Source organism: Pongo pygmaeus, chromosome 16, assembly GCF_028885625.2.
Source record: "Pongo pygmaeus isolate AG05252 chromosome 16, NHGRI_mPonPyg2-v2.0_pri, whole genome shotgun sequence".
Classification (NCBI taxonomy): Eukaryota; Metazoa; Chordata; class Mammalia; order Primates; family Hominidae; genus Pongo; species Pongo pygmaeus.
The window spans coordinates 27223065-27247204 of NC_072389.2; the positions used below are offsets into that span (position 1 = coordinate 27223065).

Genomic DNA, 24140 nt, shown 5'->3' on the forward strand with positions numbered 1-24140 from the left:
AGATATTTTTGTTGGCCGGGCGCGGTGGCTCACGCCTGTAATCCCAGCACTCTGGGAGGCCGAGGCAGGCAGATCACAAGGTCAGGAGATCGAGACCATCCTGGCTGACACAGTGAAACCCTGTCTCTACTGAAAAAAAAAAAATGCAAAAAATTAGCTGGGCGTAGTGGTGGGTGCCTGCAGTCCCAGCTACTTGGGAGGCTGAGGCAGGAGAATGGTGTGAACCCAGGAGGCAGAGCTTGCAGTGAGCCGAGATCGTGCCACTGCACTCCAGGACTCCAGTCTGGGCGACAGAGCCAGACTCTGTCTGAAAAAAAAAAAACAAAAAAACAAAAAAAAAACAGAAAAAAAGAGATATTTTTGTACTACCTATATATACTGTTGTCTGGTGTAGACTAATTATAATGACAGCAGATAAAAATATCAAATAGTTGATTTTTGTATTCATTTAAAGTTTATAACTGATAAGTTTATTTTTTAATTATTAAATGCAGTTAACCATTCATTTTTTAAAAAAGTTTTCTTTTAGTTTTAACCAAATAGTAATTTGTAATAATTTGTATTTATTTTTGGAGAACACTGTGATGTTTTGTTACATGTATACTTTGTGGAATGATCAAATCATGCTAAATAATGTATCCATCACCTCAAATATTTATCACTTTTTTGTGGTGAGAACATTTACAATCCTCTCTTTTAGCTATTTTGAAATACGTAGTACATTCACAATAGTCACCATTTATTCTGGAATGTCATTGAACTATTTCATAATACACTGATTCATTATAGTCAATACCAGTGGTGCTAATAAGTGAAGAAATTGGCAAAGTATGAAAGAGAAAGATAATATTGAATTTATCTGAAAAAATTAATCTTGAGTTTTAATGCATTTTACTGGTAACTTATTGCAATGTAACCGAATACAGCCTGTAGAGTGCCTTAGTTATATAGTTCAGAGGATAATTTTACTTTAGCCAAACCAGTAACTAAGTAATTAAATCAATAACTGAGATTATCATTCATAAAAGATATCTTTAATCCAAGAAATTTTCAATTCAAAACCATTCATCCTGTGATACTTAGTGTATGTCATGTACATGAGAAATACAAAGCATTGCAGGTAAATGGAAAACTCCTAACCTAACCTGCATGCCCCCAGTTGACCAAAGAATGAGACTGTCCATTCCTGTGGAGCCACTGCATCTTAAGCATGGCCTTTGCCGTACAAATAGTTTGTTATGGGAATTTTCTTTTCTTTTTTTTTGAGACTGAGCCTCGCTCTGTCGCCCAGGCTGGAGTGCAGTGGCAGATCTCAGCTCACCGCAACCACCACCTCCTGGGTTCAAGTGATTCTCCTGCCGCAGCCTCCCGAGTAGCTGGGATTAGAGGTGCCCACCACCTCACCCAGCTAATATTTGTATTTTTAATAGAGACGGGGTTTTGTCATGTTGGCCAGGCTGGTCTCAAATTCCTGACCTCAGGTGATCCGCCCACCTTGGCCTCCCAAATTGCTGGGATTTACAGGCATGAGGCACCGCACCCAGCCGGGTTTTTTCTAACATGTAAACAAAAATAGAAAGTGTGCTGGAACCCTCACAAACCTGTCACCCAGCTTCAACATTTATCAACATTTTGCCAGTCATGTTTCAATTCCTCCCTCCCACCTTACTTCCCTGCCTCAGCAAGTCCTAGTCATGATCTTATTTCAGGAGCACTTGCTTCAATATTCATCTCTAACAGGGCTTAACAAAATATAACCCTGGTACCATTATCACACCTCTAACAAGTACTCTTTTTTTTGAGACGGAGTCTCACTCTGTCACCCGGGCTGGAGTGCAGTGGTGTGATCTCGGCTCACTGCAAGCTCCACCTCCCGGGTTCACTCCATTCTCCTGCCTCAGCCTCCCGAGTAGCTGGGACTATAGGCGCCTGCCACCATGCCTGGCTAATTTTGTTTTTGTATTTTTAGTAAAGATGGGGTTTCACCGTGTTAGCAAGAATGGTCTCGATCTCCTGACCTCGTGATCCGCCTGCCTCGGCCTCCCAAAGTGCTGGGATTACAGGCGTGAGCCACCGTGCCCAGCCAACAATTACTCTTTAATGTTATATAATATCCAGTCAGTGTCCAAATTTTCCTAGTTATTTTGTAAATGTCTTTTTGCAGTTTCTGATTCAGATGATGTTTGCATTCTACGCTACACTTAAGTCACTCTTGGTTTTTTTCCTTGCTAAAGAAAAAAAAAAGAGAAACTGAGTAATTGTTTCCTGTAGCATTCTTCGTATTCTCAACTTGGCTTTTGCATCCCTATGGTGGTGGTCAAGCTGTATTTCCTCTGAAATGGTAGATCTTGAGGTTTGAGCAGGTCATTTAGGCAATAAAAAGTAATTGTTAGTGTGTGCTTCCAGACACATCCCTCTATGTTCACATGAAATACAGGGATGGAGGAATGTTGTCAATACCACAGCAGGCATGCAGTCTGCCACATGGGGTGTGGGACATTTGCAGGACAAGTAGACCAACTCCACTAAATGCATGGCAAAGGCAGAACAGAGGAAGGTTGGGTCTTGTGTTCTGATTTGAATGAGGCAACAATAAAATGACGTGACATGATCAGAAAAGTTTGATCACTGTAGCATATTGGATGATATGGGAATTATTGTTTGTGCTATGCTAATGTGGATATGTTTCTCAAAAAATTCCTTAATTCTGGCTGGGTGTGGTGGCTCATGCCAATAATCCCAGCACTTTGGAGGCTGAGGCAGGTGGATCACCTGAGGTCAGAAGTTCAAGACCAGCCTAGCCAACATGGTGAAACCCTGTCTCTACTAAAAATACAAAAAATTAGCCGGGTGTGGTGGCAGAAGCTTGCGCCTATGGTCCCAGGTACTCAGGAGGCTGAGGTTGGAGAATCGCTTGAACCCGGGAGGCAGAGGTTGCAATGAGCCAAGATTGCACCACTGCACTCCAGCCTGGGCAACAAGCAAGATTCCGTCTCAAAAACAACAACAACAACAACAACAACAACAACAAAAACCCAAACCTCCTTAATTCAGTGATATATACTGAAGTTTTGAAACAACATAATGCCTAGAATTGTTTAATGATAATCCATACCTGAACAAGATTGGTCACATGTTGATAGCTGTTGAGCTGGGTCATGGAGTCATGGAGTTCTTTGTACTATTTGTTCTAATTTGTGTATATTCAAATATGTTTTATGTTTTAAAAACGATGAAAGGTCTGTTACTGCCTGACATTTAATATCTTCCTTAGTTAAGGCATCTTGGTTCAAGAAAGCTCTAAGAAGAGTTTGCAGTCATTCAGTAAGGCTGTTATCCTATTTAAAAATTTTAGGAAAAAAATCAGTGAGTGTCTCATGCCTCAGGTAGACATCTTGATGAGTTGATCACTTCTTTTGAAGCAAGCATTACTCAGATGTGGCTGCATTAACTTTGAGTAACTCAGTTGGTATTTCCAGAACTGAAGTAAAGGAGCTCTAACCGTGTGTACATGTTCGTGTCTCACACATCCCGTTCTCCACTTAGAGGATCTAATATGCTTGATTCTACAAAGTCTGTAGATCATGGTTTTTGTGTCTAGTATCACAGGTATATTGAAATTGCTATAAAGCAGTGCAGGAGCTCAGGAATCGATTGTAAAATCCATGGTCTCATCCTGCTGGGACGGATCCGTGCAGAGGAGGAAGATTTGGCTGCAGTTCCTTTCTTAGCTTCAGATAATGAAGAGGAGGAGGATGAGAAAGGCAACAGCGGAAGGTGAGAGCCATTTGTTACAGGTGCTCACTTACCTCCCGCTGCATTCCTGGATCCTCACTTTCGAAAGGAAACATTTAATTAGAATATGTCTCATACTGAGAGTCATTTTATGTCCACACAAATGGTAAATTACAGTTGTTTTCAAAAATTGTATTTTTTTAAAAATAAAGTGTTTAATGTAGAAACACATTATATTTAGAAAAATACCATTAAAAGAGGGAAATGAAAATGTTTAATATCTCTACCTGAAATATCACTGTTACTATTTTGGTATATGTCTTTGTAGTTTTCCTTTTTTTCTGTTACTAAATATATTGTCCTACAGAAGTTGTATGGTATATTTTAAAGCTCTTTTTGCTAAGTATTTTATCATTAACTTTAAAAAATATATTTATTTTTTATTATGGTGAAATATATATATTGTTTACCATTTTAAGTGTACAGTTCAGTGGCATTAAGTACATTCATATTTTTGTGCAACCATCACTATTGTCCATCGCTAGAATTTCCATATGATTAGTCTTCTGTAATTTTTGAGTGCAGTATTTCATCTTATGACTCTTCTCATTTACTCATTCAATTCCTTATTTTGTCTGAGCACTGTGATGATGACTGCTGTTGTATTTATTCATTCAACATCTTTTGAACGCCTACTGTGGGCCATTTCCAGTTATGTATACTGGGAACACTGTGATGAACATGCAAAATAAAATAAGACAAACACATGCATCAGTGTGCTGTTAGGGCTTTGGTAAGAGGCAGGAAGAAGTGCATGCAGCCTTGAGAGTCTGCATTGGAGCATTGATCTGTCAGGACAAGGAAAACTTCCCCCCAGGCCATAAGTACAGAAGTCAGAATTACTGAAACAAAGTGGACAGGCAAGGGCGTTTCTGATAGGGAAGACAGCATACCAGGGGAGAATGATATCTGTGAAGTTTTCGCATGCTTGTGCATTTCCCAGGGCACGTATCTAGAACTTGCATGTGCAGGGGCTGCTCTAAGCCTTGTTTACCATCCCAGCAGCAAACAGTGGATAATAATGGATAATAACAATGGAGGATAAGCAGTGTCCTCAGAGAAGTTGTATTTTCCTAGATAAATTGCTGAAAGTGAAATTGCTAAGTCAAAGGGTATGCAAAATAAATGGATATGTTGTTAACATTCCAAGGTGCTTTGGATTGCTAGTGTGACCGGGGCCCTCCAGACAGGCACAGGAGGCAAGCCGCCAGTGCTGGCTGAACTCTATTGACCAAGACACCCTGTGCTCTAAGTACTCTGCAGCATGTGACATAAGGAGACAACAGAGCACTGCCCTGTGCCGCTGTTGAGCACATTATATAGACAGAAGTAGGGGTAGCAGCTCTGGTAATAAATCAGGTTATTCTAGGGCTCTGTGATCTTGGCTTTGGATTCTGTCCTGTTTTATTTCAGAAACTTTGTGTAGAAGTTGAAAAGAAAATAGTATCTATAACATGACCTTATCTAGAATGCGTGTTATACTATATGCTATAGTTCAAACTGATTGCATCTATGGATATTAATTAAATAGGGACAATACCAGTTCACTTAAATAAGGAAGTCATTGGGATGTTTAATAAAAGGATTATAGATTAGCATTTTCTTACTCAGTAGCTACTAAAATGAATTGGACAAATAAAATTATTATTTATTTATTTTTTGAGACGGAGTCTTGCTCCGTCATCTAGGCTGGAGTGCAGTGGCGTGATCTCAGCTCATTGCAAGCTCCGCTTCCTGGGTTCACACCATTCTCCTGCCTCAGCCTCCCGAGTAGCTGGGACTACAGGTGTACGCCGCCATGCCCGGCTAATTTTTTTGTATTTTTAGTAGAGACGGGGTTTTACCATGTTAGCCAGGATGGTCTCAATCTCCTGACCTCATAATCTGCCTGCCTCAGCCTCCCAAAGTGCTGGGATTACAGGCGTGAGCCACTCCGCCTGGCCATAAAATTATTAATACTTATATTGTATATGTGGAATAACCAAAAATGTTTTGAGCTTTACTCATTGATCAGATTTTTATGTAATTGAATATATTGTCAAAAGAAAAGCTAGCTATTTGATTGTAACGGGTTTTTTTCTGGTAAGATCTTATTAATTAGCTAATAACTTCAGAATGAGTCAGTGGCCCAGGCAGTCTCCCACAGGGCTGGCACCCAACTGGGATGTTCCCACACTGACCATGTACAGCTGGCCTCCACTCTGGCTGATTGATACTTACATGGTACCAGACATTAAATATCTTGAATATCAGTCCTGGTTTCCCATATATACATGCATACATATATGTGTGTATATATATGTGTGTATGGGAAACATATATATATATTTTGAGATAGGGTCTCACTCTGTTGACCAGGCTGGATTGCAGTGGTATGATCTCAGCTCACTGCAACCTCTGCCTCCTGTGTTCAAGTGATTCTCCCACCTCAGCCTCCCAAGTAGCTGGGCTTACAGGTGTGTGCTACCACACCTGGCTAATTTTTTGTATTTTTTTTTGTAGAAATGAGGTTTCACCATGTTGCCCAGGCTGGTCTCCAACTCCTGGGCTCAAGGAATCTGTCCACCTCGACCTCCCAAAGTGCTAGGATTACAGGTGTGAGCTACCGTGCCTGGTTCCCATACATATTTTTAAGTAAAAATATATCACAAGATATTTCAATATTTTGTGCTTCTGCTTGCTCACCTGTGCCTTGTATTAGATGAAAGAGTTTTTCACTTTTATTCCAAAACATGAAATTTTGAACCCTTAAAGTAAATATTTATTAATATATAATGTGTAAAAAACGTGATACCTGTCTAGAAGCCGTCTGGTGCCTTTGGTCATCTATCCTAGCTTATAAAAATAGAGCAAAAGCAAATACAAAGGTGAAAACCCCAAACACAGAAGAAGCAATTCCTTAGCACCTGGCATCAGACTATCAGCCAAGAAAATCTAACACTGTTCGGTGTACTCTTTTCAAGTTGCAAGAATTGGAGTGTTTTGGATGCTGTTGATTAAACTTCTAACCTGCTGGGTGGGGTGGCTCCCACCTGTAATCCCAGCACTTTAGGAGGCTGAGCGGGGAGGATCACTTGAGCCCAGGAGTTCAAGACCAGCCTTGACGATATAGTGAGACCCCGTCTCTACAAAAAATGCAAAAATTAGCTGGGCGTGGTGGTGCAGGCCTATATTGCCAGCTGTTCGGGAGGCTGAGGTGGAAGGATTGCTTGAGCCTGGGAGGTTGAAGCTACAGTGAACTGGGATTATGCCACTGCATTCCAGCCTGAGTGACAGAGCATGACCCTGTCTCAAAACAAACAAAAAATAAATAAACTCCTAACCTGTCGAGGGCAGGTCAGGAGATAGATGAGCAAGGTGGAAGGAGCAAGCCCTCTGGGAAGGACAGGAGATGAGGACTTTCAGCCTAGCTGGCCAGTGATCAGGTGCCTCTGGCCGGTGTCCTGGGCAGAGGGTATAAAGGAGGAGAGAAGCATTTTACATCAGGACATGTGTCTGTATTAAAGTACCTCCATGGTCATCTGGCCACATCCGTTTTATTCTTTCTGTGGGAAGATAATTGGCCAAACAGATGTCTAGATTTGGGGACATTGCTGCAAGGCCAGACCCAGCGTGGCTCCTGGGCAGGTTTCCTCAGTGTCTCTACAGTGCCATTTGTAGCAGCTGTGCATCTGTTTCCATGACTTGGAATGATGCCCACCCATGTTCAAGTTGGTATTTAAGATGAAGGAGAAGGCCTAGTCTATCATTGTTTTCCATCAAAAATAAGAGCTGAAATTAAGTGCTAGTATTAGAAGGTGGCATAGCGGTATCTAGAAAATTTGACCCTCCAGAGGACTTACGCCTGTACATGTTTGAGGTTTTATTCTATTAAAGCAAAATTTTAAGAGTTTCTGAAAGTAACCATAAAACTTTGAGTGCTTGAGGTTGCTTTTTTTTTTATTTTTTAAATGTTTTATGCTGAATAACCTCTCTTTTTCTTTTTTTTTTTTTCCCATTTGGTTAGCCTCATTAGAAAGAAGGCTGCTGGGCTGGAATCAGCAGCTACGATAAGAACCAAGGTGTTTGTGTGGGGCCTGAATGACAAGGACCAGCTGGGCGGGCTGAAAGGCTCCAAGGTACGGCCTGCTCCCTGGGACCCAGCAGGGTGGGGCACTCGCAGCAGCCACACCTCGTGAAGTTTTTATAATAACTTTACTCTCTATATTTTGTATTGTTTCTTTACACGAACTAAAAGACATTATCAAATTACCCCTCAGAAGCGTCTCTCCTTGAAAAATTTCACTTTAGATATAATTGTCTTATTGCAGTCTTGTAAACTAGAAAATAAACTTTTGAAAAGATTCGACAAGTGCATAGATGAAAATTATAGGCTATCGATAGGTGTCTCTTGCCTCCCCTACAATAAACACTTTTGACTATCATGAACAAAACAATGTGTAAAAAGGCCGTAGTGGCCCCCAGATGAGCAAGTTGTTGTCTCTGTCCTCCAGGTGCTTCGTGCCTGAGATTCTTCAGGGTGAAGTAGCTTGCACAGAGAGAGAAGGCTTTGTGAGCACAGAGAAACAAGCAGAATGCACATGTGTGCGCATACACACTTGCCTTATTTTCTGCAGGGCTTGTGGGTGGAGAGCGCCATGATCTCATTCACCTTGTCAGTAAACCATGAAGTGTGCACGGGAAGCCGTGCCACAGCTTCTGTGTTCACAACATCCTTCATCCCCTAGGTACTTGGATGAGACGTTAATTTGTATTTTGAGTTGCTTAGGAGAAAAAGACCATATTTTGAAAAGAATAGGTGTAAGAAATGATGCATTTGAACTGGAGTTGAATTCAGCGTTCCTTATATTACTTAGTGTCTCCTGGCTGAGGAGCCACAAAGCAAATTCCTCTAAATTTCATTGCCCAGAGGCGCTCTCTGTGTTCACATGAGCTTATGCTTCCTGTTAGTATTCTGTGAGACATCACATCATATGTTTTCTTTATTGCCTGCCCTGTTGAGAAGCTGAGAAATAAAGTTAGAACTTATTCATTTGAACTCTTTCCTTTCAAGGTGCAATTAATTTTTATCTGTATTGGAGCGGTCTTGAATTGCATTTGTGTTTCAGTGAACCTGAGCTCGGTTTAGGAAGTGGGCAGTGGGCAGTGAGCTGTCAGTGTCTCAGCTGTGGGAATGCAGGGCTGTCCAGGGGTCCCTGAGGTGCAGGCCATTGGTGGGAGCCTGTGACCTTGCTCACTGCCCTACATGGAGTTTTCACTTCAAGGACAGAGTCAGTGTTCCACAGTTGTGATGAAAATCCTTTCTTCCACTGCAGTAGTGACTACTTCACCCATGGAATCATAAAGGTTTTTTAGACAAAGGGCCCTAGGAATTTTAAATTAAATTACATCCATCTACAATGGGAAATTTAAGCATATGATTTCTTAGAGATGTCAGAGTCAGAATCAGAGAATGAGCAGGACATGACTTGAAATAAGGCATAGCCTACAGGTGTATGTTTTTATCTTTACATTATATGCATAGTCATCCCTCAGTATCCGTGGGGGATTTGTTCCGGGACTTCCTGTGGATACCAAGATCTGTGGATGCTCAAGTCCCTGATATAAAACAGTGTAGTATTTGCATATAACCTATGCACGCCCTCCCAAATACTGTATATGATCTTCAGATTACTCAGAATACCTAATACAATGTAAATGGTATGTCAATAGTTGTTATATTACATTGTTTAGGGAATAATGGCAACAAAAATATCTGTACATATTTAGTACAGGTGCAATAAAAAATATTTTCAATCCATGGGTGGTTGAATTCATGGATACAGAGGACCAACTGTATTTTATTTTTCACCTTCTACTATGGAAATGTTCAGATGTACCCAAATAGAGGGAATAGCTTCATGAACCCTCATGTCCCTGGTACCAGCTTCCATAGTTACCAGCAGCTGTCTATGTTTTTCTGTCTCTATCCTCCCATTCCCCCAACTATGGTTTAAAGTAAATCACACTGTATCATTTCATTCTTAAAATAGTCTAGTGTGAATCTCTAAGGGATAACCAATGCCTTTGGTTAATGTAAGCATACATAGTAGTAGTACAGTCATGCATTACTTCATGATGGGGATGCATTCTGAGAAAGTTTTTGTCGGGTGATTTTGCCATTGTTGGAAAATGATAGAGTGTACTTAACACAAACGTAGATGGTGTAGCCTACTACACACACAGGCTATATGGTATAGCCTGTTGCTCCTAGGCTACAACATGGAACTGTACTGAATATGGTAGGCAGTTGTAACTCAGTGGCATGTGTGTATTTAAACATAGGAAAGGTACAGTAAAAATACAGTGTAAAATATAAAACATGGAACACCTGCATAGGGCACTTACCATGAATAATGGAGTTTGCAGGACTGGAAGTTGCTCTGGGCAAGTCAGTGAGAGAGTGGTGAGTGAATGTGAAGGCCAGGACATCACTGCACGTTACTGTAGACTTTAGAAACACTATATGCTTAGGCTACTTATACAAAATATTTTTCTTTCTTTAATAATAAATTATTTGTAACTTTATGAACTTTTCACTTTTTAAAAAACTTTCTGACTCTTGTAATAATACTTAGCTTAAAACACAAACACAGCTCTGTACAAAATGTTTTCTTTACGTTCTTATGCTGTAAGCTTTTTTCTATCTTTAACATTTATTCTTTTACTTTTTAAACTTTTTTTGTTAAAAACTAAGACCTAAACACATACATTAGCCTAGCTAGGATCATAGTGTTGCTGTCTTTCACCCCCACAAAGGAGCTAGCTGTCCGTTCCTGTGACAGCAGTGCCTTCTGGAATCCCTCCTGAAGCACCAGCCACAGGCTTTTTACAGTTAGCTTAAAAAACAAAAAAGTAGAAGGAATACACTCTAAAAGAATGATAGAAAGTATAGGAGAGAATATATAGCCCGGTAGCAGTAGTCTGTTATCATGATGGGTATTAGGGATTGTTGATATGTAGCTGGCAGCACAGAGGCTTGTTAACACCAGCATCACCACAGACAAATGAGGAATAGGTTGTGCTGTGACGTCGTCACGGCCAGGACACCACTGGGCAGTAGGGATTTTTCAGCTCCATTATAACCTATTGGGACTGTCATCGTATATGTAGCCTGTGGTTGAGTGAAATGTTATACAGTGCATGACTGTAATTCCTTGTATCATATAATAACGTAACATAAGTTTAAACATGCAAGTAAAATTTTTTTTTTTTTTTCCTTAAAAAAATTCTGTTGTAGATAAAGGTTCCTTCGTTCTCTGAGACACTGTCAGCTTTGAATGTGGTACAGGTGGCTGGTGGATCTAAAAGTTTGTTTGCAGGTATGATTATTCTAATCTTTAAAAATTTTTAAATTATGCTTGGCACCAAAAAACAAAAAAGTTTTTAATGTTGTGAAAAGTGAGTCCTCTCCTGGCTGTCATTCCTTGCAGTGACTGTGGAAGGGAAGGTGTACGCCTGTGGAGAAGCCACGAATGGCCGGCTGGGGCTGGGCATTTCCAGCGGGACGGTGCCCATCCCACGGCAGATCACAGCTCTCAGCAGCTACGTGGTCAAGAAGGTGGCCGTTCACTCAGGTACAAGCCAAGCACCAGCAGGCCTGTGCGGAGCGGCCTTTGCTCCTGCTTCCTTGTTAACCAAAGCCCTAATTGGTGTCCTTACATTCTTTCTTAAGTTTTTACTTAGTAGGAATAAAAATTGGATAATGTAAATCTCTAGGTGGTCTAGAATTTAGTTATTGCTGCTAAATCAAGTTCTTTACCTAAAAGTAGGCTGTTTTTCTGAGAAAGAGTCTATAACTTTCTTCAGATTCCCAAAACCATCTATGAACCCAAGTAATGAGAAAGATCCTTTAAAAGAAAATGAAATCACTCTTTCAGTGTAGGGAGTGTTTATTTTGGAAGCACTGTGCTAGGCCTTTGAGAAACGGAACTGAATTAGACACAAAGTTCTAACTCAGTTCATGCCTATGCTGAACGGGGCTCAGTGTAACCTGCATAACAGGAAATCCAAATCATGGTGGCTTAAGCAATATAGAGTTTGACTTTTCTCCTTTGTAAAAGTCCAGAGGTGGGGTCAGAGTCCAACCAGCAGGGCTGTGTCTATGAGGAGTGCTGGTCCTTTGTGTCCACCTTTGTGGGAAGATGGTCTTAGACTAGCTCTGGCCCCCAGAGTCCAGGGCCAGGCCTGGCAGGCCTGGCAGAAGAGGCAAGCACCACACAGTGTGCCCTCCCACCCACGCAGCCCCCTCTCCAGAGCCCCTCCGAAGCCCCACTCATTTCAGTTACCATCTCTTGGGGGCAGAGGAGGCTGGGAAGTGGTGTTTAGCTAAGCACTTTAACATGGGGGTTCTGTTGGTAAGGAAGGGGGAGAATGAGGGTTGGGGGGAGAAGCCGGGTCTGCTGTGATGTTCTCAAAGCCCAGGAGTTGGCAGGAACTCACTGTATAGGAGTGGTCATGCCTTTAATCCTGAGGCAGGTTGTATGGACTTTGAGAATATTCCATGCTGGGGAAAGAGCATAAGCTGACGTGTTTTGGGAAGAGTGAATATATTGCATTAATTGCAAATGATTGAATAATTTCACGTTGAGGTACAGTTCTCACAAGCTTAAATTGACACTATTTTTACATTTTGTCTAATCACAAATTATTTTTACTTTTTTCATCTAAATTTTGATTTTTCATGTATTTAACATAATAGGAACCCCGTTAATAATCAGTATTATTTTGCCTCTTTGCAAATTCTTTCTAGAGTTAAAAATTTGTAGTTTAGTAAAAATTCACTTATTTGGCACATATGTCCCAGAAAGCTTTCCTGCTAACTCCACTGTTGATCCTGTTGAGTTACTCATTTATTCAGCTCACACTCATTGAGTGTGTACTATATGCCAGGCAAAATAGGGAGCTATGCTGTGGGCTTTCTGTTCCCTGCCCTTTGGCAATCCGCACATCTCTGAATGTTGCAGGTGGCCGGCACGCGACGGCTTTAACTGTCGATGGAAAAGTGTTTTCATGGGGCGAAGGTGACGATGGAAAACTTGGACACTTCAGCAGAATGTAAGGGTACTTTCTTTGGTCTCATTTGCTAATAAGAAACTGTTTCTGACTGATACTCTTGAGAGTTATTTTGCAGAAAATTAGAATAGAATAGATTATGGAAATGGATCTTAAACAAAGTTTTGTTAACACGGTTGTTTGTGTTTTGGTCTCACCGGTTCTGCTTTAAGGTTTGATAGTTGATCTGTGGATCTTGTGTTGACTACATGTGGATCAGTATAGATGTCTTTTTTCCTTCATCTCTAAGAAGGGATGGATTGACTGTAGGGAGCTGATTTCATCTTGTTGTAGGAACTGTGACAAGCCAAGGCTGATCGAGGCCCTGAAAACCAAGCGTATCCGGGATATCGCCTGTGGGAGCTCGCACAGCGCAGCCCTCACATCCAGTGGAGAACTGTACACCTGGGGCCTCGGCGAGTACGGCCGGCTGGGACATGGGGATAATACGACACAGCTGAAGCCCAAAATGGTGATTATACACATTTTTATTGCTTGCAGAAAGCTTACCATCTGAAGATGTCAAGAGAAAATAAGCTTCGAGTCTAGGAAAGTTCATAAAGATGTGTACATGGTTGGCTTTATCTGTGGGAAAATCCCTTGCTTTCTCCATGCCTGTGCTTGATTCTGTTTTTAAATTTGTAATTGAGTAGGTAAAAGTCCTTCTCGGTCACAGAGTAATCCAGGTTGCATGTGGGAGTAGAGACGCACAGACCCTGGCTCTGACCGATGAAGGTGAGTGCCTGGCATGATTCTTTGCTTCTGGGTGGGTAGGAATGATGTGAAACGCTGGCCTGAAGTATATGTATATTCTTAAACCTAGGTTTGGTATTTTCCTGGGGTGATGGTGACTTTGGAAAATTGGGCCGGGGCGGAAGTGAAGGCTGTAACATTCCCCAGAACATTGAGAGACTAAATGGACAGGGGGTGTGCCAGATTGAGTGTGGAGCTCAGTTCTCCCTGGCGCTCACCAAGTCTGGAGTGGTGTGGACATGGTACGTAAACATCCTCCCTGTCACACTGTGTGTGCTTGTGCAGGTGCGTGCAGGGAACCTGGGCCTCGCCCCAGGCCCACCCCGGCGTGATTGTGACCTGTCCTCTTTTTACTTATGCATGCATCTTTGCCCTTTAAAGGATATTGAGTTGGGATTAGTGACAATAGTACAAGAAGAAATTTCCCATTGTAACTGGGTCATTTTGAAAATACTAGAAAAATTTTAGGCCACTTACCTTTCCTGTTTGGGTGAGATTTATAGGAAGGGTTTCTTCTGCTGAAGCCTAAGGATAAAATGGAGCAAAATAGCCTTCTGTATCCTTTGATCCTGAAAAAGTTAACATATATTTCTTGTAAAAGCTTATTTTATTAATATGCAAAAGAGCAGGTGCCTGGACTGGCCTTGGATGGTGTGTCAGGCCTCAGTGCCAATGTCATGACCAGAGGCAGCTTGAGAAAGATGTATACCAGATAGGACTTTGGATAGGTGTTTGCAGTAGTGTGTCTTATTTTCAGTCTCTTTATATGAAAACCTACAACAGTAACTTAAATATTGTAAAATATGTATTAAGGTATTAAGGTTTTTCTCAGCTGGGTGGATTGTTTTCTGCTAAGGGGTGAAAGTGGGTGAGTAGGAAGACTCCAGCTACGACTATGGTGCTTGAGTGGAGTAGGACTGAGACGGGGGTTGGACCTTCTATGGCCGAGGGGAGTCAGGGATGGAGGCCAAGTTGAGCTGATTTGCCTGCTGCTGACTTAAGTTAATTTGAATTAATGGTGTATGATTTTGAATATAAGTTCAAAGACCTTGGGTGCTGTGTGTGATGTCATTGAGCTGGCTGTGAAAGATGTGAGACAATGAGTGTCTTCTTGTATAGCATTGTCAGACCATAACCGTATTGTAACATTCCACCATGGGCCTTCTCTCAGGGGAAAGGGGGATTACTTCAGGTTGGGCCACGGCTCTGACGTGCACGTGCGGAAGCCGCAGGTGGTGGAGGGGCTGAGAGGGAAGAAGATCGTGCATGTAGCTGTCGGGGCCCTGCACTGCCTGGCGGTCACAGACTCGGGGCAGGTAAGGCTGCAGGTGGCCTGGGGGTGGTGTGCCATCCTGACTTGTGGGGAGTGGGGGTCACGACACGGCCTTCGTCCTGTTGAAATCACAGCTGTTGATGAAATCAGCTGAGTCTTACTGCTTGGAGAACCATGAGGGCGGGATCCGTCCCTTTTGCCCCCTGGTGTATCTGCCCGCTCTGCAGCAGGGGTTGGGGGCAGGGTCCTCAGAAAAGAGACGTTCCTACTCTGAAGTCCACGTGAAAAGTGTGTGGAAAGATTGTTATTCTTGAAGATGCTCCTACTCAAGGTATTAGCAAGACTTTCCTTTAGAGAATTGCTAACTGGTGAGGTGGGATTCATGCCTCATTTTAGAGACAGAGCTAGTGCCTGACAAGTGTTACACTCTCTTCTGCTTGGAGAAGCGTATGCTATGACTGGCTTGTGGATATTCAATTTTAAATTTTATTTATGGAAACAAAATTACCATTACTGTATTTTAGTCAAAATGAATTATACTTTATAATTCTATAAGGCCAAGAAGCAACTTACTTGAAAAATGAGCATATTGTTTTTGGTCATTTTTCTTTGCAAAATAAAAGGGAAAAAATTATTACACTTAGTTGAAGAGAGGACCTTCTGTGTGTCTTGCAACAAAACAGAATTGGATTAATATTAAGAAAATACTCATTTTATAGGTATTAGCAAGCATTTTCATGGTTAGATTTTCTTCAGAATTGTAGTACACTGATGCCATTTTGAAAGATTGTGAAATGGTTTGTTTTTACCTTTAAGAACTCAATTCTTTCAACTACCGTGGCATACACGTTAAGCATTTTGAAGTAAAAATTACATTAAAGAAAATGTCCTGAAATGTTGAAAAATTATAAGCTTTTTTCCCCTCGTAAACAGGTGTATGCTTGGGGTGACAATGACCACGGCCAGCAGGGCAATGGCACGACCACGGTTAACAGGAAGCCCACACTCGTGCAAGGCTTAGAAGGCCAGAAGATCACGCGCGTGGCTTGCGGGTCATCCCACAGTGTGGCGTGGACAACCGTGGATGTGGCCACGCCCTCTGTCCACGAGCCTGTCCTCTTTCAGACTGCAAGAGACCCTTTAGGTGCTTCCTATTTAGGTAACACAGATTTGTATCTTCTCTGAGATTTTTCTGTAGGTTACAGCAACCTTATAGATTTATTTAATTGTGCCAACACATTAGAGGTTGTAGTGCCATCTTAACTGCATTATGAATCTAAAGACACAGAAGAATTCTGGTGTGCTCTCATGCGATTTATCCATGCTGGAATGAAAATTTTAGAAGAAAGTATGTTGCTGATTCTTGTATTTATGATCAGGTAAACTCACAGTGCTGTCCTTCTGTGTAAACAGGACTCCTAATAACTGCCTGAGAGGTACAGGCACTGTACTGGGCTCTTTTGTATTTTTTAACAGCTTTATTCAGTTATAATTGACATATAATAAACTGCACCTATTTAAAGTATGCATTTTGATCGACTTTGGAATATGTATGATCCATGAAAGCATCACCACAGTCAAAGATAATGAACTCATACACTATTCCAGCATTTCTCTCTGGCCCTTTGTACCCCTCTTGCTTTTAACTCCCCTGCTCCTTCCTGCCATACACACCAACTTAATTTCTGTCACTATAGATCAGTTTGCATGTTTTCTTTTTGTTGTTGTTGTTGTTTAGGTTTTTTTTTTTTGTAGACAGGGTCTCACTCGAGTGCAGTGTCACGATCTTGGCTCACTGCAGCTTCCACCTCCTGGGCTCAAGTGATCCTTCCATCTCAGCCTCCCAAATAGCTGGAACTACAGGAACATGTCACCATGCCTGCCTAATTTTTGTTTGTTTGGTGGAGAGAGGGTTTTGCCATGTTGCTCAGGTTGGTCTTGAACTCCTGAGCTCAAGTAATCCTCCCATCTTGGCCTCCCAAAGTGCTGGGATTATGGGCAGGAGCCACTGTGGCAGGCCAGTTTGCATGTTTTACAGCTTACTATAAATAGAATCATACAGCATATACTCTTTTTAAAAACCTTACTTTTTCTGCTCAGCATAATAATTTTGAGATTCACTTATGTTGCATATATCAATAGTTTATTCTTTTTAAATTGTTGAATAGTATCTTAAGAAAACAAATGCAATTTTTTTATCCATTTATCTGTTGATGAATGTTTAGGCTGTTTCCAGTTGACTATACAAGTGAAATTGCTAATGGACATTTCCATACAAGTTTGTGTATGGACATCCATTTGAAATTCTCTTGGGTAAACTCCTTGGAGAGGAGTGGCTGGATCATATGGTAGGTGTATGTCTAGCTTCTTAAGATCGCTACATACTGTTTTGCAAAGTGGATGTTCCAGAGGTCCAGATCCTCCACATTTTTGTCAACCCTTGATACGTTCAGTCTTTAATTTTAGTTATACTGATAGATGTATGGTGGTATCTCATTGTGGTTTCAATTTGCATTTCCCTAGTAACTAATGATCTCAAGCATGTTGCTTATTTACGCATCAAATCCCTTTTTTGGTGAATGTCTGTTCAAGTCTTTTCCTGTATTTAAATAGGTTGATTGTTTTCTTACTGAGTTTGAGAGTTCCTTATATATTCTGGGTTACAAGTCCTTTGCCTAATATAGAATTTGCTAATATTTTCTGTCAATGTGGCTTGTCATTTTATTCTCTTCACAGGTGAATCTTAAAGATAAGAAGTTTTTAATTTTGATGATGCCTAGTTTATTCATTTTCTTTTGTAGAGCGTACTTTTGATGTTGTGTCTACAAAACCTTTGCCTCACTCAAGATTATAAAGATTCTCTTTCTATGTTCTGTTATGGAAGTTTTATAGTTTTAGATATGTATATCTGACCAGTTGATTAAATTTTATATATGGTAGGAGGTTCAGATTGAAAGGCTCTTTTTGGCATGATTGTCCAGTAGTTTCAGTTGTATTTGTTGAAAAACTATGCTTTTCCTACTGAATTGCCTTTTGCCTTTGTCAGAATTCAGTTGTCTATGGATATATGGATCTATTTCTGGACTCTCAGTACTGTTTCATTGATTTATTTGTGGATTTTGGTGGCAATGCCACATTGTCTTGATTACCACAGCTTTATAAAAGACCTGAACTCAGATTGCAACAGTTCTTTAGTTTTGTTCTTTTTCAAATATATTTTGGCTGTTGTAGGCCCTTTGCATTTCCATATAACTTAAAGTGAGCTTGTCAGTTTTTATAAAACTGCTTGCTTGGGATTTTGATGTGGATTGCGTTAATTCTGTAAGTCAATGTGGAAAGGATGGATTCACAGTATTCAGTCTTTTAACCCATGAACATAGTGTTTCTCTTTATTTGTTAGGTGTTTAGTTTCTCTCAGCAATGTTTTCTAGTCCCAGTGTTGTATAGGTCTTGCATATCTTTTGTTAGATTATTTCTAAGAATTTCAGATTATTAAATGGTCTTTTAAAAATATCATTTCTTCTGTATGGGAATATTCAGATTGCTCTTTGCTAGCATGTAGAAATAAGTACAATTGCTTTTTTTTTTTTTTTTTTAAAGTGAACCTCATCTTGTCATACAAATATTTTGTTTCTTTCCCCTTCTCTCTCAGGAGGGGACATTTAGGCTCCAGCAACATCTGCTTTTATGAATAACTGGAATGTGATCTTCTGCCTGTGTTAGTTACTGGCTGTATGAACTGGGGCGAGTGGCTTCGCCTTCCTGTGCTGTCTTCTTTTCTGGGGTAGATGAAGATAAGGCTTGACTCTCGTCTTCTCCTTTCTGGTTCAAATTACTCAGTATCTTCTTAACGTATAGCTCTTTTCGTGTCACATTATATGTATAACTTTTGAGTCTGGCTTTTTCCACTCAGCCTAATGCTCTGGCGATTCATCCAAGTTGTTACATATTACGTAGTGTGTTCAGTATTCCATCGAATACTCAACCATCGAAGGACATTTGGATTATTTCTAGGTTTTGACTATTACAAATAAAACTGCCATGTTATTCATATACAGGTGAATGTGAAAATTCACTTTATGTGAAAATAAGTTCTTATTTCTTTGGCATAAATGCCCAAGAGTGTGATGGTTGGTCATATGGTAATTATGTTTAGTTTGATAAGAAACTGCCAAACTGTTTTCCAGACTGGCTGTACCATTTTATATTCTCATTAGCAGTGGAGGATGATCCAGTTTTTCCCATATCCTCACCATCTTTTTAAAATGTAGCCATACTGATAGGTCATTGTATCTCATTGTGGTTTTAATTTATATTTTGCTTATGGCTAACTATGTTAAGCATCTTTTCATGTGCTTATTTACTGTCCATATCTCCTCTTTGTTAAAATATGTCTTCATGCCCTTTTCTAATTGGCTTTTTTTTTTTCTGTTGAGTTTAGAGAGTTCATTATATATTCTAGATGTTTCTAGTCCTTTGGCAGATGTGTGTTATGCAAATATTTTCTCCTGGTCTCTAGCTTGTCTTTTCATTTCCTTTCATAGAACAAAAGTGTTTAATTTTGATGAAGTCTAATTCATCAGTTTTTTCTCTTATAGATCATACTTTTGGTGTCAAGTCTAAGTATATTTTTGCCTAGTGCTAGTTCCTAAAGACTGTCTCCTATTTTTTCCTAAAAGAGTTATAGTTTTGTATTTTCTACTGAAGTCTTGATCCATTCCATTTGGATTTAATTTTGCATAAGGTGTAGACTTAGGCTGAAGTTTGAGTTTTTTGCCCACAGATGTCCAGTTGCTCCACCACCATATGCCGAATGGCTGTCCTGCCTCCACCGAGTTGCTTTTGCACATTTGTCAACAGTCAGTGAGGCATATTTGTGTGGTTCTATTTCTGGGTTCTCTGTTTTTCCATTGATTCTTGTGCCAGTACCACACAGTTTTGGTTATGGTATTACAACTTTTGAAACTGGGTAGACTCGTTCCTCCTTCTTATTTTTCTATTTCTATTCTTGCTCCTTTGCCTTTCCATATACATTTCAGAATAATCTTGTCTGTTGACAAAAACTCTTGCTGGAATTCCGGTGGAAATTGCATTAAATCTGTGTATCAATTTGGATGAGTTGGCATAGACACATGTCCCAGCTCTACTTGGCTCCCTCCCTCTGCTGAGACCTGGGAGTTCGCAGCGAAGTGAGCCTGATGAGACTTTATTAGTGAACATCTTCTCTCTTTGTTGTTTTGTATTCTTTTTTGTCTTGCCTTACCGGGGTAAGAAAATACAGGTAGTTATTGTAGCATTTTCATAGCTTATATGTATATAACATAAACTGTTGTAAGTGCATTTTATAAAAGCATCTACATCTTTTTGCAGTTACAGTGGAACTTTGCTGAAAATAGCTTCTTTATTGAAGTATGGATAAGTGGTTTTCTTATTCTGAAGGCCTGTTAATGAGCCTGATAGGTGCTCTGTGAAGTAGCAAAATGCAGATTGCAGTGTGTTTTGGAACTAACCTGTAAGGTCAGATTTTATAGAAATAGAGCAAACTGTGATTTTTAAAAACAATGCAAATTTTATTTTCCTCTTATAGGCGTGCCTTCAGATGCCGATTCTTCTGCTGCCAGTAATAAAATAAGTGGTGCAAGTAATTCTAAGCCAAATCGCCCTTCTCTTGCCAAGATTCTCTTGTCATTGGATGGAAATCTGGCCAAACAGCAGGCCTTATCGCATATTCTTACAGCATTGCAAATCATGTATGCCAGGTAGGCTTCTGTGCTAATTTTTGAAATTCTGCAATTGTGTGAGCTTCGGGTTTTTGTGATTTTTTTTTTCTTTTCGTTGATCAGATGTCTCCAAGAATGTTGTATTATTGTCTTTAAATGCTGTATGTTGTAAGGCACATGTTCTTTGATGGTGATTGGTGATATTTTAGTGTGTGTCTTAATGGGCATTGAAATATGAATTAGAAAACTAACTTGAACATTTTCACTATTCTTTTTGACCAGTAGACTCGAACCATTAATATTTGGGGGAAGAAAAGAAGAATTAGGTGATACTAACTTATAGTCATGTCTAAGACGACTTAGCATCCCCTTCGCTCACTTGAGAAGGCTGAGTTTTGCCAGTGTGGCATTTTGCAGTATTTTTCTGCTGCTTTCCCACAGCCTAGATAAGTTGCCCTTCTACTAATGTATCACACATGTGGACCTGACAGGTGTCCTTACATAGGAAAATTAGTCTCAGAACAAAAACAGTCATTCAGTAGAGGCCATTGAGTCCTTGCTGCTGAGTATGTGGCTTTCAGTAAACACAAAATTGCCTGCTGGTCAATTATCCAGCCCTCAGGCTCTCACAGCAGCCCAAGAAGATTTCTTTCTCAGGGAGAGCCAGAGTCTCATTCTGGTCTGGTTTTTATGTTTGGCAGTTTTTCACCTGCCATTACTCTGGTTTTTCAAATAAATAGGATCCAGGGTAAACATTTTAGCTATTAGCCAAAGGATACATGGTAATAATGTTTGGTATTTTTCCAAAACTCTTTTACATGTATTCAGTAAAAATGAGGAAATGCCTCAGTGCGTGCTAGTCCTGCCTCGCCACTTCCTGTGGTGCAGTGGAGAAGGGGCAGCTCACCACAGGCCTGGCTTTGTGTCCTGACAGAGATGCTGTTGTCGGGGCCCTGATGCCGGCTGCCATGATCGCCCCGGTGGAGTGCTCTTCGTTCTCCTCGGCGGCCCCTTCCGACGCTTCTGCAATGGCTAGTCCCATGAATGGAGAAGAATGCATGCTGGCTGTTGATATCGAAGACAGACTGAGTCCAAACCCATGGCAAGAAAAGAGAGAGGTAAAAGCGAATCGTAAGGCAATGTTAGATCAGAAAGGAAAAGGGGGTTACTTTGTGTCTAGGAAAGTCTAATTCTGTCATTTAGTTTAGGCTGTTTCTGTGCCTCCCGCTTTGATTTTTGGCTTTACTTAGAAGAATATTCTCATAAAGGAGCTTTTAAAGTGCTTAAGTGGAATTGGCTTTCTTTTTTTAAAAAAACCATTAAATCAAGTTCACAGTCCTTTATCTGCAATTCTGAAACCTTAAAGTTCTGATAGTCAAGAATTTTAGTAACATTTTGGGGGAAAGAACCAACTTGAAGATATGTGAACTCATTTTAGTCTGGTTCATGTGACCTGCTGTGAATATTAATAGTTTTTCTTGAAAATATGAATGTGCTTGAATTTGCACAAGTGTCCTAGGCCTGACTGGGGGTGGTAGTGGCTATGTCGGGTAGGCATCATGTTACCTCTGTAAAATCTGGAACATTCTAAACAGCCCAAGTCGTTTTAGATAAAGCATTTGGGACTTGCATAGGAAATGTGTTATGTTGTTGAGTTTTTCCACTTAAACTTCCCCTACTGTGCACTCTTGGACTAGATTGTTTCCTCTGAGGACGCAGTGACCCCCTCTGCAGTGACTCCATCGGCCCCCTCAGCCTCCGCTCGGCCGTTTATCCCAGTGACGGATGACCTGGGAGCCGCAAGCATCATTGCAGAAACCATGACCAAAACCAAAGAGGTGAAGAGGTGTTCTTCTTTAACTTTGTATTGTGAAATAATCTTAAATGTACACAGAAGTAGAAATAGAACTTAGGAGTGGAACACCGTCTATTCCCATCCCATTCACCTGGTCTGTCCACTTGTTAGCATCTTTGAAGCATTTGTGGGAATGCCGCGGGATTAGCATCTTCGAAGCATTTGTGGGATTGCTGCAGGACACGGTCCCTGTCACTGCTTACTGCTTCCGCGTGTATTCCTTGAGTATCAGGACTGCAGCTTGATCCAGGATTACTTTCAAACCCACAGACATATTCAGATTTTGCTCATCATCCCAATAGTATCCTTAAAGATCTAGCACTCAACCTAGGATTGCATGCTGCCTCTTTAGTCTTCAGTGTGGAACAGTCCTTCGGTTCTTCGTTTTGACAGACACGACAGGAATGGTGCAGAATTCTTTTTAGTGCCTTCGTTAGGACTCACACATTGCTGATTTGCTGCATCATTGGTGAGATAGCTTATCACTTGGTTAAGGGTTTCTGCCAAGTTTCTCCACTGGAAATGAGTAAGTGTGTTAAGTACTCATGGGGAGATACTTTTGAGATTATGTCAATGTCTTGTTCCTCATCATACTTTTACCTCCCAGTTTTTAGCATCTTAAAGATTCTAGCTGAATCCGTTATTACTGTGGTGGTTGTCACATTTTCATTGTTCACATTTATTGTTACTTCTGGAATGTAATTGTTGCCATTCTTTTGCAAGAGACAGCTTTTCCTTCTTATCCATCTGTCTTCTACCTACCTACCTACCTACCTACCTACCTACCTGTTTTTATGTTGTATAGAATCAGGAGTTCCTGTTTTAGTCAAATAGTGGTGTTTGTTACTATCATTATTTGACACCCAAATTGTCCCGGACTTGGTCATTGGGACTCCCATGGACTGGTCACTGGGACTTGGTCATTGGGACTCCCGTGGACTGGTCATTGGGACGTGGTCATTGGGACTCCCGTGGACTGGTCATTGGGACCCCTGTGGACGGGTTCCATTGTCTGATGTGTCCCCGTAATTTTTAGGGCTCTTCCTTCATTTCTGGCACAACTGTGCTCTAGACTTATCTTTCACCTACCCTCCTCCTGCGTGGAATCAGCCATTTCTCCAAGAAGCCATGGTTCCTGCTAGTGGCTTGTAGGATTTGGAAACCAAGATCTGGGTGCTTGGTAAGCTAATTGTTAGAGTGTCTTTGGTTAGGCCCTCTCAGCAAATTGACCTATACACATGAGCATTTATTTATCCTTCTGCATTTATCTATATAATAAAAACCATTAACAGCCCAAATCAGTACTTTTAATTCCAATCCAGTACCACGGGGCTTATTCCTACTTTCCCTCTTTCCATATTTTTTTGGTGTATGATGCTTTTATGTGTTGCTAGATTTGGTTTGCTGCTATTTTGTTGAAGATTTTTACATCTGTATTCATAAGGGATACGGCTCTGTAGTTTTCTTGTGATGTCTTTGGTTTGGATATTATAGCAATATTGGCTTCATAGATTGAGTTGGGGGGTGTTCCTTTCTGTTCTGTTTTTTAGAAGAGTTGGTGAAGGATTCAGGTTAATTCCTCTTTAAGTAGTTGGTAGAATTTTATCTGTTCTTCTGGCCTATTCCCATCATTCTTTGAGTATTTCCTTAC

At 40.7% G+C, this 24140-nt stretch overlaps 1 protein-coding gene across 8 annotated transcripts in view; it reads left to right on the forward strand.

Annotated features, from left to right (window-relative positions):
- The window catches only part of HERC2 (HECT and RLD domain containing E3 ubiquitin protein ligase 2), a 212756-nt gene that overhangs the window by 131911 nt on the left and 56705 nt on the right, over positions 1-24140 (forward strand). For all 8 annotated transcript variants that reach the window (XM_054452280.2, XM_063653302.1, XM_063653300.1 and 5 more), the window contains 13 exons: positions 3602-3777; positions 7802-7913; positions 11075-11156; positions 11268-11411; positions 12801-12891; positions 13183-13360; positions 13542-13623; positions 13712-13883; positions 14813-14957; positions 15848-16073; positions 20502-20673; positions 21569-21752; positions 22332-22472. In XM_054452280.2, coding sequence (XP_054308255.2) covers positions 3602-3777; positions 7802-7913; positions 11075-11156; positions 11268-11411; positions 12801-12891; positions 13183-13360; positions 13542-13623; positions 13712-13883; positions 14813-14957; positions 15848-16073; positions 20502-20673; positions 21569-21752; positions 22332-22472 — 1905 coding nt within the window. The remainder of the gene's footprint in view (positions 1-3601; positions 3778-7801; positions 7914-11074; positions 11157-11267; positions 11412-12800; positions 12892-13182; positions 13361-13541; positions 13624-13711; positions 13884-14812; positions 14958-15847; positions 16074-20501; positions 20674-21568; positions 21753-22331; positions 22473-24140) is intronic.